This window comes from Chiloscyllium punctatum, chromosome 22 (genome assembly GCF_047496795.1).
Source record: "Chiloscyllium punctatum isolate Juve2018m chromosome 22, sChiPun1.3, whole genome shotgun sequence".
NCBI lineage: Eukaryota > Metazoa > Chordata > Chondrichthyes > Orectolobiformes > Hemiscylliidae > Chiloscyllium > Chiloscyllium punctatum.
This window is the reverse complement of record NC_092760.1, coordinates 34,365,483-34,383,406: the sequence shown is the minus strand read 5'-3', so window position 1 is coordinate 34,383,406 and position 17,924 is coordinate 34,365,483. Positions and strand designations below refer to the sequence as shown.

Genomic DNA, 17,924 nt, shown 5'->3' with positions numbered 1-17,924 from the left:
GGGTTTTGGAACTTTTCAGTTTCTGCCAACCTAATTAAATATCATCTTGGTAATGAATTCATCTAATGCCAAAAATGTTTCCTACCTCTCCTTTTGACAGAAGGCATCATACATTCAAGTATTGTGAAATGTTGGACTTTGTTAATTAATTCATACCAAAATGTCGACCGTTTATACAATTTTATTATGAAATAGGAGCAGTGTTAAAAGGTACATTTCTTTTTTGTAAGGAAGTTGCTGAAATTAACTGATCAAAAAATCTATCAATGTGATTATTCATTCTGTAGACAGTGAATACTGACAGGATAAACCCACACTTGTCAGAATGTATACTAGCAGGCTCCAACCACACACAGTGAATATCAACTTGATTAAACTACATAACCAAATGCAGCATTGACTAATGAATTAAGTAGACGAAAGTGAGGATGCTAGAGATCAGAATCAAGATCAGAGTGGTGCTGGAAAAGCACAGCAGGTCAGGCAGCATCTGAGGAGCGGAAAATCGACGTTTTGGGCAAAGACCCTTCATCAGGAAAAGCCCTCCATTCCTGATGAATGGCTTTTGCCCGAAATGTCGATTTTCCTGTTCCTCGGATGCTGCCTGACCTGCTATGCTTTTCCAGCACCACTCTAATGAAATAGGTAGGCACACATCACAGGAATTGTTCATGGCTGGTTTGCACCACCAATGTTAGTTTCATTGGACTGAATTGTGCTGGTAATAAAAGCCCCATTGCTGGAAATGAAAAGGGCGATGTGATCCTGCTCTGCTGTCAGCAGGGACAGGGACTGCCAACAGTTAATTAAGAATCTTCCACTAGGGCCTCTTTCCAATTAAGAAGAACCTTCCACCCAGAGAGATCAGAGGACCAGCAGCCTCAGCAGTGTTGTCATAGCTAGTGTCAGCCAGTGCTGAGGGTCTAGCTCCTGGGAGACAGAATCAAAATGGTGAGGTGTAGTTGAAGACAGCTGAGTTAGTGTGGGGGGATAGCGTGGTCAGATAACTAGGTCCCAACAATCCAGACAAAAAAAAAAGAGGTGGAGTTTGCTGAGCACTGGCAGCACCATTGCTGGGTGCTCCATTCATGGGCCATGGTGGGAGATTCCCATCATTACCAAGACACCAAGTTTCACCTGGCAATCTCTCCACATAGCAGTAAACTCTCCTCATTTGGGCAGAATGCCTGCTGAGAGGGGGCAGCTGAACTCCCAACTTTCTCACCACTGGCAATGTGGCTTGGCAGCAGCAAGACACCGGCTTTCCCTTTCTGCAGTCATAGACTAATGGATCCCCTACAGTGTGGAAGCAGGCCATCAGGCCCATCAAGTCCACACCAACCCTCTGAAGAGCATCCCACCCAATCTCTGCAACCCTGCATTTCCCATGGCTAACCCACCTAAGTCTGCATATCCCTGGACACTATGGGAAATTTAGCGTGGCCATTCCACCTAACCTGCACATCTTTGGACTATGGGAGGAAACCCACAGAGACATGGAGACAATGTGTAATCTCCACACAGACAGTCGACTGAGGGTGGAATCGAACCCAGATCCCTTGTGCTGTGAGGCAGCTGTGATAACTACTGAGCCAGTGTGCCACACAGATCATTTTGCCAGTCCTCCTTCTCTCATCTCCAAAGGATGAGGAGTATTCAGTATATTGCCTTGGCATTGCCAAGTGGCACTTTGGTTGATCGTTTTTCACAGGACATGCCGAAAAGTTTCCATTTTCAGAGTTACTTTTGAAAGTATGAAACCTATAATTTGAAAACAGATGAATTGAAGTTTCTGAAGGGGTGGGTTCAGAGCTGCTTGTGTTGAAAAACATCAGTGTTCTCCTGGTATCTGGCATGCAGTGAGAAATTGCTAATGATAATTAGTACACTGCACTTAACAGCTGAAAAGTGCTTTAACCTGCATCTGTTGCATAAAAAATGCACGAAAAAATTGGAAGGTAATTGCCAGCGGCCTTATCATTTTACAGTTATTTCCTGAGAGACCAATTTGCAGTAAAATGCTTTTACAATCAAGTAAAATTGAGCTCATCTTAGTCCTGTTAGTCTCAGCAAGTGTATGGAAGTTCAGCAGCTTCTGTATGGAATGCATTGTGTTTCTTCATGCAGTGAATCCACCTTCTTAACTTACCCTTTCACTACTTCTTTGATAGACTATTCAACCAACCTCCGAGACCAGAGGTGTTAAAACATCATCCAAGTTATACATCTATCCACAGTCATTATTCCACCCACTTAACTGATCCAGTTACTTTATTCTTGTCATTGGATTGTATTGTCTGTATCGCAACCTACAGAATTTGTTTTTAAGAAGTATCACAGAATTATTCAGCACAGAACAGGCCCTTCGGCCCATAGAGTATGTACTGCCAAATATATACTGCCACCTACAATAGTTCACTTTCACACACTGCGGTCATAGCCTTGAATGTTATGGCACTTCAAGTGCTCATCCAAGAACTTTTTAAAGGCTGTGCAATTTCCTGCCCCAACTTTCTTCCCAGGCTGTGCATTCCAGACCCCTGCCACCCTCTAGATGAAAAGGTTTTTATCCAGAAATTCCCTCTAAACTTCCTACCTAAGTATTTCCCCTTGTTATTGACTCTTCCACTCATGGGAACAGCTATTTCCTATTCTCTGTCTCCATGCCCATCATAATCAATCAGGTCCCCGCTCAACTTCCTTTACTCCAAAAAGAACCCTCTCTTCACAGCTGAAATGCTCTTTCCCAGGCAACATCCTGGTGAATCTCCTCTGCAACCCACCAAGTGCTACCACATCTTTCCTATAGTGTGGTGATCAGAACTGCATGCAGTATTCCAGCTGGGGCCTAATCAAAACTCTGTCCAGCTCCAACATAAACTTCCTGTTCTTATGCCACAAACTGATAAAGCCAAGATCTCCTATGCCTCCACAATTACACTATTGACCTGTCCTGCTACCTTCAGGGATCTATGGACAAGCATCTGAAGATCTCTCTATTGCTCTGAGCTTCTGAGGGTCTTGACATTCACTGGGTACTCCCTTGACTTCATATTTCTTCCAAAGTGCAACACCTTACAAATTTTCAGGGTTAAATTCCATCTGTCTCTGATCTGACCATTTGACCACTCCATTTATATCATCCTGTAACCTAACACTTTTCTCCTCACTATCAACCTGCCAGCCAACCTTTGCGCCATGCACAAATTTACTTAAAAATTACACAACACCAGGTTATAGTTCAATTGGTTTATTTGGAAGTACAAGCTTTCAGAGCGGTGGTCTAACCTCATACCTTTAATGCATTGTCTGAGTTGAGATGCCACCTTTTTTTAAAATAAAACTTTATCTCGCGAATGTGACTTGAAAGAAGTTCTGGGATTTACATATTAACAAAACAGAAACCTGCAACCATTCTAAAAGTTTAAAAACTTAACAGCAATTTAAGTTTGTTCAATATATCGTATCAGTTGCATGGCACGATGATCTTTTGCTATAAATTCTGTGTCCTATGATCCTGCCCCACTAGCTACCTGATGAAGGAGCAGCGCTGTGAATGCTTGTACTTCCAAATAAACCTGTTGGACAGTAACCTGGTGTTGTGTCATTTTTAACTTTGTCCACCCCAGTCCAACACTGGCAGGTCCACATCATTACTTATCAAGGGTTTGGCAGGTGCTGTCTGAGGATCTTTGGTGAATTTCTGCAGTGCATCTTGTAAATAGTACACACTGCTGTTATAAATCGTTGTTGATGGAGGGCACCATGCTTGTGGATGTGATGCCAATCAGGCAGATGGCTAGGTCCTGGATCGTGTCCGATTTCTTGAGTGTTATTGGGGCTGACTCACCCAGGCAAATTGGAGTATTGCATCACACTCCTGATGTGCCTTGTAGATGACTGGCAAGCTTTGGTGAGTCAGGACGTGAGTTTCTCAATGCACTATTCCAAGCCTCTGACCTGCTTTTGTGGTTTGTGTTTACATGGTGAGTCCAGTTGATTTTCTGGAGAATGGTAACCTCCAGGGTGTTGATAGTAGGATATTTGCCAAATGGCCGAGGACACTCACCTGAGGAACTCCTTCAGACATGTCCTGGAGCCAAGATGACTGACCTCCAACAGCCATCTTCTTTATGTGCCAGGTATGACTCCAACCAGCAGAGAGTATTTCTCAGATTCCCAATGATTCCAGTTTTGCTAGGCTACCTTCATGCTATGATCAATTGCAGCCAAGATGTCAAGGGCTGTCACTCTCACCCAGTTCTGGAATTTAGCTCTTTTTTTTGAATTAAGGTTATAATGCAGTCGGGATCTGAATGATCCTAGTAGAAACCAAACTGGGCATCACTGAGCAGATTATTACAGAGCAGGTGCTGCTTGATAGAACTACTGATGACAACTGCCATCACTTTACTGATGAGCAAGAGTAGGCTGATGGGGCAGTAATTTGACCGGGTTGGATTTGTCCTGCTTTTTGAATACAGGACATACCTTGGCAATTTTCCACATTGTCAGGTTGGTGCCAGTGCTATAACTGTACAGGCCAGGAGAGGCACAAGTTCTGGAGCACAAGTCTTTGCTACCATTGCTGGAATGTTGTCAGGGCCTATAGACATTGCACTAGTCCCTCCAAATTTTTCTTGATCTCACGTGGAGTGAATTGAACTGGTTGAAAACTGGCAGCTGTAATGCTAGAGACCGCAGAGGAGGCCAAGTTGAATCATCCACTCAGCACTTCTGGCTGAACATTGCTGCAAATGCCTCAGCCTTATCTTTTGCTCCAATGTGTTGGGTTCCCCCATCATTGAGGATAGGGATATTTGTGGAGCCTCCTCCTCCATGTTTAACCGTCCATCACTATTCACAGAAAATGAAGGAAACACATCCCTATCTCAGTCTTTACAGTGTGATTGTTAGCAATTCTAATGTGAAGTAAATAATAACTGGATTTTGATAATCTGCTAGCAAGTCCTATGAATTTGTGGAACATCAAGTACTTCTTTGGATTATACTGGACTTCTTGAGAAGTTTTGCTTATAACCTGATTCAATCCCACCTGCTTCACTTACCAGACATGGCCTTTCCATTGTTCCAGACTAGGTTTTTTGCTTTGACCACCACCACAGTCAGCCGCTCTGCTGTCGGTAGGTAACTGAGAGAGAGCAGGATTTCTCCAACTGTGTCTGTTGCCTAACAGACAGAGGTATGGTCAGTTCTCCACATAATAGTTCAGTGACCCAGCAAAATGAAAATCAACACTAAGCACAGACAGAACAGTAAAGTTGGACAAGTATTTTTAATTACTTCCCAGCAGTTTAATTTGTGGTGCATTCACATCCCCTGTGGCCATTAAATTACTGTGGGCCCTCTGTGGTGGCTATTATACCTGAGCCTCTACAACAGTAAAGCAATTATACCCCTCATTGTTGGCTAGTAACACCTCAGTCCCTGCAACTGTGATCAGCAATTTTAACTCACTCTTAATTGTTATTAAATGGTTATTATCACCTGGAGTGATTCTCACAACCAACTTGGGACTTTTCTCAGCCTATGCTAAATACATTGTTAAAAGATCAGGTCTGTTAACAATTATGAATGAAACATGCGGCTATTTCGGATGTGAATGGCACTATAAATGACCCTTGCTGAATGTTACTTGTTTGGTGTCTCTCTCACCTTATTGACATCCTGCAGGTAAAGCCAAGCATTAAAGGCACGGTTGCTGAGATCCAGATCTGACAGCTTTAGGTCTGCCAATCCTGTGCTGATGCTTCTGTCATCTTCGTCAATCCCAAATACTGAAAAGCGCAGGCTGTTCTCCTCGAGAGCAGAAGGGTCCAGTGGAATGGAAAACTTCTCATCAAAGAATACAGAGAATGCATTCCTCTGAATCTAAGCAAAAGAAAGGGTGCAGCTTAAAATAATAATCTATATTTCAGTTTGCGATCACAGTGATCTGGGATCATCCCAACTTTCGCCTAGATCATCCAAGACCATTTGCATCACTTACAATTTCAATAGCCACAAATCTAATGGCTTCAAATGAAAACTATGCTGATATTGTCACACAGTGTTGATAGTTCTGATTGTCATCTTCCAGGAGTAAGTATAACTTTAAAACAAAACCCATCATTAGCCTCAGTGCAGTGAGTTTGACCCTTTTAAACTATTCCCAAGACTAAATTAGGTTCGACCTCACAGCACAAACCTTTATGAATAAACCATGTATTCCCTTGACACATTAATGCCACAACAATTCTCTTTTCATTTAAATGTAAGATGCGACTAACAATCATTTAAAATTATAATGGCATTAAAACATGAATATGACAGCAACATGACTTTCTAAGTTTACAGCAAGGCCATAATACTACACAGTAATACCACAATCTCTACAGCACAGTATTACTACAATAAACATTGATAATCTCCAAAATATCATAAATATTATAATGCATTCATTATTACTGTGACATGCACTTGAAGGATACCAACTACATTCCAATTCCAGGAGATTTAGAGACCTTATTATAGCATTTGAGATTGACAACACATTAACACGACCAAGTCTCTTTTCATTCAGTGTAAGATGCCACCTTTTTTATCTGTTGAGCCATTGCTTGAAGTAAGGTCTATTTAGAGAGCTGTGAGTAACAATCATTTAAATTATAATGGCATTAAAACATGAATGCGACAGCAACATGAGTTTCTAAGGTTACAGCAAAGCCATAACACTACATAGTAATATCACATTAATCTCTACAACACAATGTTACTATAATAAACACTGATAATCCCCAAAATAATATAAATATTATAATGCATTTATTATTACCATATTTGAAGGATGCCCACTATATTCCCTTTCCAGGAGATTTTGAAACCTCATTATAGCATTTGAGATTGATTTGACTGTCTCAACAAAGCTCTTCAGGTAGGGCTGATCGACAACATTCCTGTGCTGCAGACAAAGGATGGCAGCTGTGAACATCTAAGAAAGCCAAGCTACTAAGCTAGCCAAACCCAGCCAACTTAAAGAGCTGGTTCTTTCAGGGTTAGTTACTGGTAATGTGCACAACATGTCTGGTGTGCTGAGCTTTTATGGTGTCTCCTGTCTCAAAGTGTAACATGAAGGAGGAGACCTTTTGAGGGATGGCTGTAGTTAATGTGCAACCAGAAGGAGATCTTTCATGATGGCCTGACAATTGGGAAGTGATTTTGAGTTGGTTAGTGATAGAAATATGAAAATGACTCGAAAGAAACTGAAACAATGCAACATTGATACTTTGCTCAAGATGAGAAAGCATAATGAGCAGCCAACAATGAAGGCACCTTGCGGTATGACATCCATTGCCTTGCTGGCACTGATTGTAAATACCAGCTTATGAATTTGTAACTGGGGAATCAAGAGTTCCAAGCAGTACTATTTGGGATCCATTATTCAATCTTTATCTGTCATCAAGGAACTCAGTGAAAAAAATAAGGTATTTTTCCAACTGCTTCACTGGTGTTAGAAGAAAAGAGACAAACTTTTTATATTCCTTAATAGGATGTTCTAGTCACTGTAAAGTCAGCAATTGGTGTGCATCCCTAATTAGCCTTGAAAAAGTGGTGAGGAGCTGACCTCTTGAACTCCAAAGACCACCTGGTATAAGACCTGGTAGGAAGGCCTTTATGCAGCACCTTTAACAACCTCTAGGTTGCCCAAAGCACTTACAGCTAATTAAATGCTTTTGAAATACAGCCAAATCCATAATATCGGAAACATGGCAAACAATGTGCCCTCATTAAGCTCTCTTGAGCACAATGTGATTTTGGTAATATTCAATCTGTTTTGTTAGATGTTAGATTGAGGGATGAAAGTGCTGATGGCACTGGGGAGAACTTTTTTCCCTCAAAATAGTATCATAGGGACCTTTGTGTCCACATGAGGAGGCAAGATGATGAGAGGATGACAAAAATATAAAAGATTAGAAACTAACTTCTTCCCCCTGTTATCGGACATTTGATTGGACCTCTCAAATGTTAATTAATTCTGAGCTGATTCTCTCTGCACCTTCTCTGTGTCTGTAACACTGTATTCTGCACTCTGTTCTGCTATCCTGGTGCACTTTGTACAGCAAGATCTGCATGTAAAGCACACAAAACAAGACTTTTCGCTGTATATCAGTACATGCGATAACAATAAATCAAACTCAAATGACTATGTTGTTGAGGTTTGTCAGTAAACCTACCATAACACTATCAGGTACAGGACCAGAATTAGGCCATTCGGTCCATTGAGTCTGCTCTGCCATTCAATCATGACTGACATGTTTCTCAACTCCATTCACCTTCACCCTGTAACCTTTGATCTCTTTATTAATCAAGAACCATTCTATCTCTGTCTTAAGTACCCTCAGTGATTTGGCTTCCAGAGTCTTCTGTAGCAACAATTTGAAATTCCTCCTCATTTCAGTTCTAAAGGTCGTCCCTTCATTCTGAGGTTGTGCCCTCAGTAATCTCTCCTTCTAGTGGGAACAGCTTTAACCACATTCACTCTATCCAGTCATCTCAGTACTTTATAAGTTTCAGTGAGAAACCCCCTCATCCTTCTTAACTCCAACACATCTAGACCCAGAGTCCTCAACTGCACCTCATACAACAAGCTGTTTATCCCTGAGATTTTTCTTGTAATCCTCCTCTGGACCTGTCCAAGGCTAGCAGATCTTTCCTTAGATATGGGGCCCAAAATTGCTCACAATATTCCAAATGCAGCCTGACTAATGTTTTATGTACTGAAGAAGGGCTCATGCCTGAAATGTCGATTCTCTTGCTCCTTGGATGCTGCCTGACCTGCTGCACTTTTCCAGCAACACATTTTCAGCTCTGATCTCCAGCATCTGCAGTCCTCACTTTCTCCTAATGTTTTATATAGCTTACATAGCAAGAGTAGGAATATAGCAGCACATCCCTACTCTTGTATTCTAACTGTCTGAAAATAAATACTAACAATACACTTGTCTTCCATATGTCAACTGAACCTGCATGGTAAACTGAAAAGAATTCAGAATGTGAGCTCCTAAGCCCCATTATGTTTTAGATTTCCAAAGCCTCTCCCCATTTAGAAATTAGTCTACACCTCTATTCTTCTTAACAAAGTGTATAATTTCATATAGCAGCATTCAAGAAGCACCTGGATGAATACATGAATAGAAAGGGAATAGAGGGATACGGATCCTGTAAGTGAAGACAGTTTTAGTATGGAAGGGCAAAGTGTGTTGACGCTGGCTTGGAGGGCCAATGGGCCTGTTCCTGTGTTGTATTATTCCTTGTTTCTAACATTGTATTCCATCTGCCATTTCTTTGCCCACTCCTCTAGCCAGCCCAAGTCCTTCTGCAGCTTTCCACAACACCACCTGTCCCTCCACCTATCTTTGTGTCATCTGCAAACTTAGCAACAATGCCCTCAGTTCCTTCATCTATTACACTAATGTATAATGTGAATATTGTTGTTCCAACACTGTGGAACCTCACTAGTCACCAACTTAATTTAAGCTCATATCAAATAACTTAGGATCACTAAAACCCAATTGTGAATTGTGTCCTTATGTTCTTAGTTGTGCAGTGTCTCATTTTTCTTTTCTTAAATATTACATAGACTGCTTCCCAACTCTCCTGTAGTGCACATGGGAATTCTATCACATACTCACTAACATCTTTTATGTCCTCAGTTATGTCCTTCAGATGTGATCTCATTAGCAATTTAGTTCAGCAGTGATTCAACACAAAATGTCATCTGCAGACATTCCATCTATCAAGTTATATCTCCTGGGGTGTTCACAAATATTATAAAGCAGAAATAAGCCAATCTGTGAACTGGTGACAACCCATAATGATTCCAGTCTGTACAGTGTCACTAGTATCCTACTTTTAGAGCAATTTATCCATCACAAAGTCATTTTCTCCTCCTAGTGAGTCAAACTGAAATCGTCCTTGCCTATGTATCCTCGGTTTATTGATAAAGTATGTTTTACAATGCCTGATGTTAGCAATAACTCACCAAGGCCTCACCAGCACCTTCCAAATCTGTGATCACTACTATTAATAAAGGCGTGGGCAGATGTCCAGGAATATGACCAGGTTCCTTCAGTCCACACACCATCCTGACTTGGCACTGTATCACTGTTCCTTCATTGATATTGATATTGGGTCAAAATCCTCAAGCGCCCTTCTTAATAGCATTGTAGGCTTCCCTCCGCCTCAAGGACTGCAGCAGTTCAAGAAGGCCGCTCACCACCACCTTCTTCAGGGCAGTTAGGGAAGGGCAATAAACACTGGCCTAACAAGCAATGCCCATATCCCATGAATAAAGTTTTAAAAAGGTTGAATCTCACACTGCAATTTTTACATGCTTTTCATCGGATTTATGAATGCTGTCAAAAAGATTTCCTGAAACTATATTTGAAGCAGTATAATATTTTAATCTGTTTTAATTTACTGTATAACCCATTCTCTACAGTTCTGGTTTGTTGACTCCATACAGATTTTATAAGAAAACACTTGGCTAGAAATCCGCATACACCCTTTAGGAGTATTTTGGGGTGAGGATTATGTATATACGCTGAATGGTTCAACAGGTCCCATCCTTCCCAGTCTCCTCCATTACGTAGAGTGTGGGTGAGTACCAAATTTAGCAGTTTGCCCATGTATGTAAATAAATAATTAAGTGTCAATTGATCCTGCTAAAGCTCAACAACTCAACCGATCCCAGTTTTACTCTCCGCATGCCATTATCATTGAATCCCGACAGTGTGGAAGCAGGCTATTCAGCCCATCGAGTCCACACCAAACCTCTGAAGAGCATCCCACCCGACTCACCCCCCCATACCCTATCCCTGAAACCCTGCATTTCCCATGGCTAATCCACCTGGCCTGCACCTCCCTGGAAACTACAAACAAGTTAGCATGGCCAAATCATCTAACCTGCACGTCTTTGACCGCGGGAGGAAACCAGAGAGCCAGGGGAAAGATGTGGGGAGAATGTGCAAGCTCTACGGACATCACACAAACCCAGGTCACTGGCGTTTTGAGGCAGCAGTGCTAACCATTGAGCCACCATGTTGCTCAAATCTGATTGGTGTGGGCACTCAGTTGGGAATGAAATCCACAATTGTTTTTAAAGTTCTTTAGTGTGGCAGGGGGTATGGAGAGATGTTATCATTAGAGGGTGCCTGTTGACCAGCCTGCATAATCTACATCCCGAGAACAATTAAAGATAATGACACTGTTCCTGAAACGTCAGCCCATATCAGGAATCATTTCCATTATTCAGATAGCTCCCAGTCAAAAGGAAGGGATGGAGAGAGTTAAGACAAAGAATCTGTCCTGGTGTCTTAACAGAATGCAAAAGCTTAACTCTTCACAAATATAGTAATTGGCAAACATTCAGAAGGCAGTGAGCTGTCTGTGTGAAGTGCATTCCGAATAGCTGCTTGTAAGTGAATGCAATGGTAATTGAAGGAAATGTACCAGAGTCTGATAAATTCTGTTGCTTACTCAAGTCCCAAGAGAGAGTAAAAACTGGTTAAGGTTCCTTTCCCTGTCATCCATTCAATTTTTAGCACTGGTTGAAAATCTGCATGAAACAGTGAAGGAATACGCAAGTAGCCTCTGACGTCTTTGGAAAGTAGGACACTGAGAAATAAGACTATTCAGGATTTACAAGGATTTGTTCCATTCAAAAAAATGACAGCAGTGCACACTATTGCGTCTCATTTATGGTATAACTGACATTGGAGGGTCAGATCATATTGACACTTGTTACAAAACCAGAACTGTGGTTATTCAGGAAATAGCAGAGTTGTACCTTGACAAGGAGCAGTTCCTAATTGGCAATGGTTAAAATAAGATTTGACCGCGCCAGAGCAGACTGTCAAAGATCAGAACAAACATATAATTAGAATATATATCTCAAAATCCATGACAGCAAACTGCCAGCTCCAGCATTGTTCAGGAGGTGAGATTCAAAAAATACATTCTAACTTACACCCAAGCAACTTCTGTTTTTTTTTTCATCAACTTCAGTATTGTGCACTTTTTGCAACACCAGCTTCATTATGATAATCAGGTTGCTAAAGGGATGAGTTCACTGTTATATATAGCCTTCTGTCATATTCTTTGTTACTGCAGGAGAGATGGATGTGCTGTGGTATAACAGTGTCCCTGACACACTTCTCACTTATGATAACATTGTTGTACATCAGAATGTGACAGGGAGGAAAGCAGTATCAGGGAGTGAGCAAGTTATACATAACACCTGATGCAGAGCAGAAATGCACATCTTTGAATCACTACAGGGATGTGACAGTGTTTTCACCTGCATTGACATGACCGTGATGGCCGGTCTGATGGCAACTGTGAAGAAGCAGCTGTCACAGCACTTGGACAGTGGCAATACTGATAACCGAGTTGTAACAAAACCTAATTCAGTTCCAATAGGTAAGATATAAAAAGAATTAACACTGAATGCCTTGGCATCTTAAAGCTATTAAATGGATTTCCACAGAGTCTACCACCAGTTCTCTCCAAGTAAGCAAGCACCACTTATATAGGCTACCTGTTCTACATGACTGATTAAACCACTGGCTATAGGCCTTGCTGCTGAAACATAGAGGCCTCTGGGGACCAAGATCCACCACAGTAATTCTGCTGTGTGGACTTTTGGCCACTCAGAATCAATACTGAATGAGAACTCCTATAAGACTGTGGGTAGCACAGACTCGATTCATTCTCCGTTCAACATTTATAAAAGGGGAGGAGAGTTCCTTTGTACACAGCAAGAACCTTCTTTCAGGTGTAAACGTTAATAAAATTTATTGAACCCAGTAGTGGAGGTTAGTTTCATCTGCAAGAAAGATCCTCATTGCAAACAGGAAGACAGCATCTCTCTTGAGGAGGAAATCGTTCTGACATATAACTTGTAACTAGTAATGTTCATGCCTACGCTCCCCTATGTTGTGAAGAAGCAGGCATTTTATGTTGCTCACGAGATGGTTACAAAAGATGAACCCTGCTGGAAAATATACTTTACTTTAAAAGACAATTCTCTCTAAGTACGTCCAGCAATCAACTTGAAGGCTGAATGGCGAGGTTAGTTAAAATCTAAAGTTTCTGAGTCTCCCTGTCCTAGTTCTTATTACTAATGACAGTGTTTTAATATGCAAAACTCACTCATTCTGTCTGTAAACTCAGATATATAAGAGGATTAGAATACCACTGACCGAGAGCTTCAGATCGAATTAAAACCTGGGATCTGATGGTATGGATGCAGTCATCCTAAACTGATCTCAAGATTTTCTTTTGAATATTGCCTCCTCAAGGAGCGAGAGTCATAAAGTCAAGCAGCTGAATTTGATGTTCCCCTTTAAGTGGGATAATGTGAGGAGAGTGTACAAAGTTAAAAATTACACAACACCAGGTTATAGTCCAACAGGTTTAATTGGAAGCACACTAACTTTCGGAGCATGCTTCCAATTAAACCTGTTGGACTATAACCTGGTGTTGTGTGATTTTTAACATTGTACACCCCAGTCCAACATCGGCATCTCCAAATCGTGAGGAGAGTGGGTTGACATAGCAACAGGTGCCATGGCAAAGATACTGTGCCTGTTGTTTACCTGTCTATGTTGGTATATTAACAACAGTGGCCACGTGGCCATCTTGTCCTTTGGCCAATCCCCACTTAGGGACCGACCTGTGCCACCACTGATATTCTAACCAGCAACAAGTGGGTACCTATAACTGCTGCAGCACCCCTACCAGACCTGGCAAGTGGACAGAGAGCTGTCAGCCAGACAAAGCTAACTCAATCATCCCAGTGGGAACAGAAGACAAGATCTTAACCATTTAACAGCTTGCCAGCTATAAAATGCCCCGTGGAGATGCATTCACCCCTAATTGTTTTTTTCTCCGTTGAGGGAGAAACTACTGCCTCTGCAAAGAAATTCTGGCCACAGAGTCACGGCAACACAGAGGAGGGTCATTCAGTCCATCAGATCCATGCCAGCTCTCCATGGAGCATTCCCATCAATCCCACACCCCCATAGTCCGGTAAGTTTATTTAACTCATGCAGTTTCATCTTGAACTCATTCAGCTCTTCTGCATCCACTCTCCTGAGTCGGCAATGAACTCCAGGTTATTACCATTCTCTGCCTGAAGAAAGGTTCTTCCTCACACTTCCCCTGCGTCACTTGGCCTAAACCTTATGTTTTCATGATTAGTTTGAGAGGGGGTTAGAAGGTGAAGGGGACACGGCAGTTTATAGAAGGAAGAACTCAATGATCTTTTCCAATTGTTTTTTGCAGGTTGAAATGATAAAGATATGAAGTTGGATTGATTCTAAATTTAAATCAGCATCTTTGCAATCTCCTAAAGCCGTAGCTCAGTTGGTAGAGCACTCTCACATCCTTTTGAGTAGCTTTTAGGTTCCAGCCTCACTCTAGAATTTGAGGACAAGAATCAAGATACTCCAGTAATATTACTGAAGAAAAGTAGAACTATCAGGGATCCCAGATTGAGGAGAAGGTGTTAAACTGAGGCCCTTTCAACTGCATGTAAATGTTCCATTGGCATAATTTTGAAGGTGGAGAAGGGAGTTTGCCCTTTGGTCCAGCCCTGCATTTGCCCATTAATTAACATCAGAAAAACAGATTATCGGGTCATTAGCTCATTGCTAATTTTCAAATCAACCTGCTTAGAAATGTTATGACACACCTCTGGAGCAGATGAGACCAGCGCCTTCCGGTTCAGAAATAAAAACACTACCACTCCGCCCACTTAAAATGCACTCAAGCCAGGTAAGAGTCGAACGAACAAGCTTCTGATTCACAGTCAGATCTATTATCCATTGAGCCACAGGCCCCAGTCAAAAATAGAGTGGAGAGGGTGAGTTTCCATCTCATTACCCCTCACATGCAAAACACATTATTATTTGAATTAATTCCCTAACAAAAAGCTGCAGTTACTGACTCCCACACTACAACAGCAACTTCAACAATTGGCTGTGAGGCCTTTGATGACCTTGGAAAATGCTACTTAAATGCAAGGTGAAAGTGAGTACTGCAGATGCTGGAGATCAGAGTCAAGATTAGTGTGGTCCTGGAAAAGCATCTGATGAGCAGAAAATTGACGTTTCGGACAAAAATCCTTCATCAGGAATGAGGCCTCAGGAATCAGGAATGCTCCTCAGATGCTGCCTGACCTGCTGTGCTTTTCGAGCACCACTCTAATCTCTACTTAACTGCAAGTCTGTCTTCTTTCCTGCCTGGTTTTGAAGAAGGAATACAGTTATTGGAACATGGACCTTAAAAAATAATAACACAAAGATATGCAAGCAAAGAAATAACTTCCAGTTATTCCAGATTCTTAATTGTGCTTGGCTTGTTTTATCTGAAATAAATCTGACAATTTAATATCTATTCAGCTTTCAAAATTGACACCATGTGTACTTGTACTGAATTCCAATATAATCTTTTAAAAACTGTTGATTCTTGTGTTGCTTTCTGTCCTGGTTCTTGAGCCTGAAGCTACTGCTGTCTTGGTTCTGCTTTTATTTATATTTCCTCAGGATGTCTTAGGATGAGAGATTCCAGTGGCCATCTCAATTCATATATCCAGGGTTACCCGTTCACATTATGTTATTTAACCTTTTCTTAATAATCTCAGGATTATTACTTTGACCAACCAATCTTTGTGACCCTCCAACCGGATGGAATCTATGTTGATTTCCCCAGTTTCCTCATCTCCCCTCCCCCATCTCATCCCAGATCCAACCCTCCAACTCAGCACCTCTTGAACTGTCCTCCCTGTCCATCTTCCTTCCCTCCTATACGCTCCACCCCTCCGCTCCGACCTATCACTATCATCCTCCCACCTGCATCGACCTATCGCCTTCCCAGTTAGTTTCCCCCAGACCAACCCCCACCCTCCTATTTATCTCTCAGCCCCCTTTCCCCCCACATTCCTGATGAAGGCATTAGGCCTGAAATGTTGACTCTCCTGCTCCTCGGATGCTGCCTGGCCTGCTGTCTTTTTCCAGCGCCACGCTTTTCGACGTACCCTGAAGTTGTTTGCACATATTAACCTTGACTTTGGGTGATTATGTAAACTGGGCATTACCAATTCCGCTACCTCTCTGATCTTGGGACTTAACCTACAGACTCATAAGACCTTCCTGAGAAGCTGGTTTCCTTGCAAACAAGATGTCATACTTTAATATTTAAAATTAATTATTTGCATTTCATTCTCCATGAAATTGATTTTTGTTTCGCTAAAACAGGATGACACATTACAATTACACCATCAATTGTATTGCTTGCATTTACTTCAAATGAAGCAAAACTTTTATTGCACCTGAAAATAAGTAAAATGAAAACAAACTGATTTCCAGGTACAGAACAGCACAAAACAGTCACCTCAAAGTCGAGATTGAACAGAAAAATGATGGTCAATCAATGAGCAACATATCGTCCAGTTATTCTCATTACTGTAAACGATGGATTTGATTGCTGAATCTGTTCCTTTCCTGCACTTTCCCTGGAATACCTTTTTCCACTTCTGCTGTGGAGCAATCATTAGCCCAACCCATTGTGTTCAGCATCAATTGGAGTCCTGTGAGATAAATCTGCCAGCTGGTCCTTGAATGTAATACTCTGTGCTCTCTGAATTGAAAGATCAAATCATCATCCTTTTAACCTCCATCCCTGCGCAGCCAAGTGTGAAAGTGAAAATTCATCCAGCTTACCCGTGAAATTCCAACAATTTGCTCGTCAGGCAGCAAGCTGATGCGCACAAAACAGGATTCAAAGTTGACATCCTCTTTCTCAAGCAAATCTTTCCCTTGTACCAGAGTGACATGCAAGGTGTTTGAGTTCATGTTGTACTCCAAGCACATCTCAATTTGCCCAACAGTGAAGTCGTGGCCAAAGTTATTACCAATAGAAGATATGGAATTCAATGAGTCTGTAGATACAGATTTTTTCATGGGTCCATAGGACGTCAACTCCATATCTTTAGTCATCAGTTCCAGAGTTCCGAGCTCATTAATGGTTTCATATGGTTCATCTATCTTTAGGCTCGATTGACGGCTGGGAAAACTTTTCTCTGTAGGCTTTTTATAACTTGAACCCACTGTTCTCTGAGGAGAGAAGGAGAAAAAAACCATCAATTCAAGCACTGATGCATATTTCTGTCTGCAATTTAGGTAATTGTGTTGAACATTTGACTCTACTGTCTGAAACTAACTTAAATGAGAAACTACATTGGATTTCTGCATCCAAATTTTCACACTTCCATAATCGTGAAAAACACTAGCAATTAATTGAAGTGATTTGCAGTATTGTTCACTGAAGTTACTGGACCTGCATCAAAAGTATTATTGAGAGTTTGTCTTGTATCTTTGTACCCTAGACTATTTTGTAAAACGCCAATCCATATCGTCCTCATATAAAAACAATACATAGGTTTAAAGAAATATTGATTAAATGTCTTCAACTTAGGAAAGGAATCTTTATCTGTAAGTTTGACCTCGTTGTGACACTCACGCAGTAATAGCTTTACACAGTTTTGGTAATCACCAGGTGATTGAAAGGCCTGACGTGATAGAAGAAAATTTGAAGATAGCTCAATATGTTTTATGTAAAGTATGTGGTTTGGTAATAGACCATTCAGACACACTTAAAATAGGTTCAACTTCAGATCATTTGCACCATTAGCAAATGAGTTAACGTGCGATAATTTCCAGCACTCTACTCACCCTCTTCAGACTATTATGTCATGTTATTTGATCATGACTACACTGCATTTTAATTCTGTGCCTTAGTTTAATGTCCCTTAAGGCACTTACCTAACAAAAGCTACCAATCTCTGGTTTTAAATTTTGAAC

The 17,924-nt window shown here is 41.3% G+C and overlaps 1 protein-coding gene across 7 annotated transcripts in view; it reads right to left on the bottom strand.

The window, feature by feature from the left end:
- Nucleotides 1-17,924, bottom strand: part of syt12 (synaptotagmin XII) — a 215,466-nt gene that overhangs the window by 6,213 nt on the left and 191,329 nt on the right. For all 7 annotated transcript variants that reach the window (XM_072591981.1, XM_072591982.1, XM_072591980.1 and 4 more), the window contains 3 exons: nucleotides 16,785-17,177; nucleotides 5,677-5,892; nucleotides 5,070-5,190 (listed from right to left, as the gene is read on the bottom strand). In XM_072591981.1, the coding sequence (XP_072448082.1) occupies nucleotides 5,070-5,190; nucleotides 5,677-5,892; nucleotides 16,785-17,177 (730 nt within the window). The remainder of the gene's footprint in view (nucleotides 1-5,069; nucleotides 5,191-5,676; nucleotides 5,893-16,784; nucleotides 17,178-17,924) is intronic.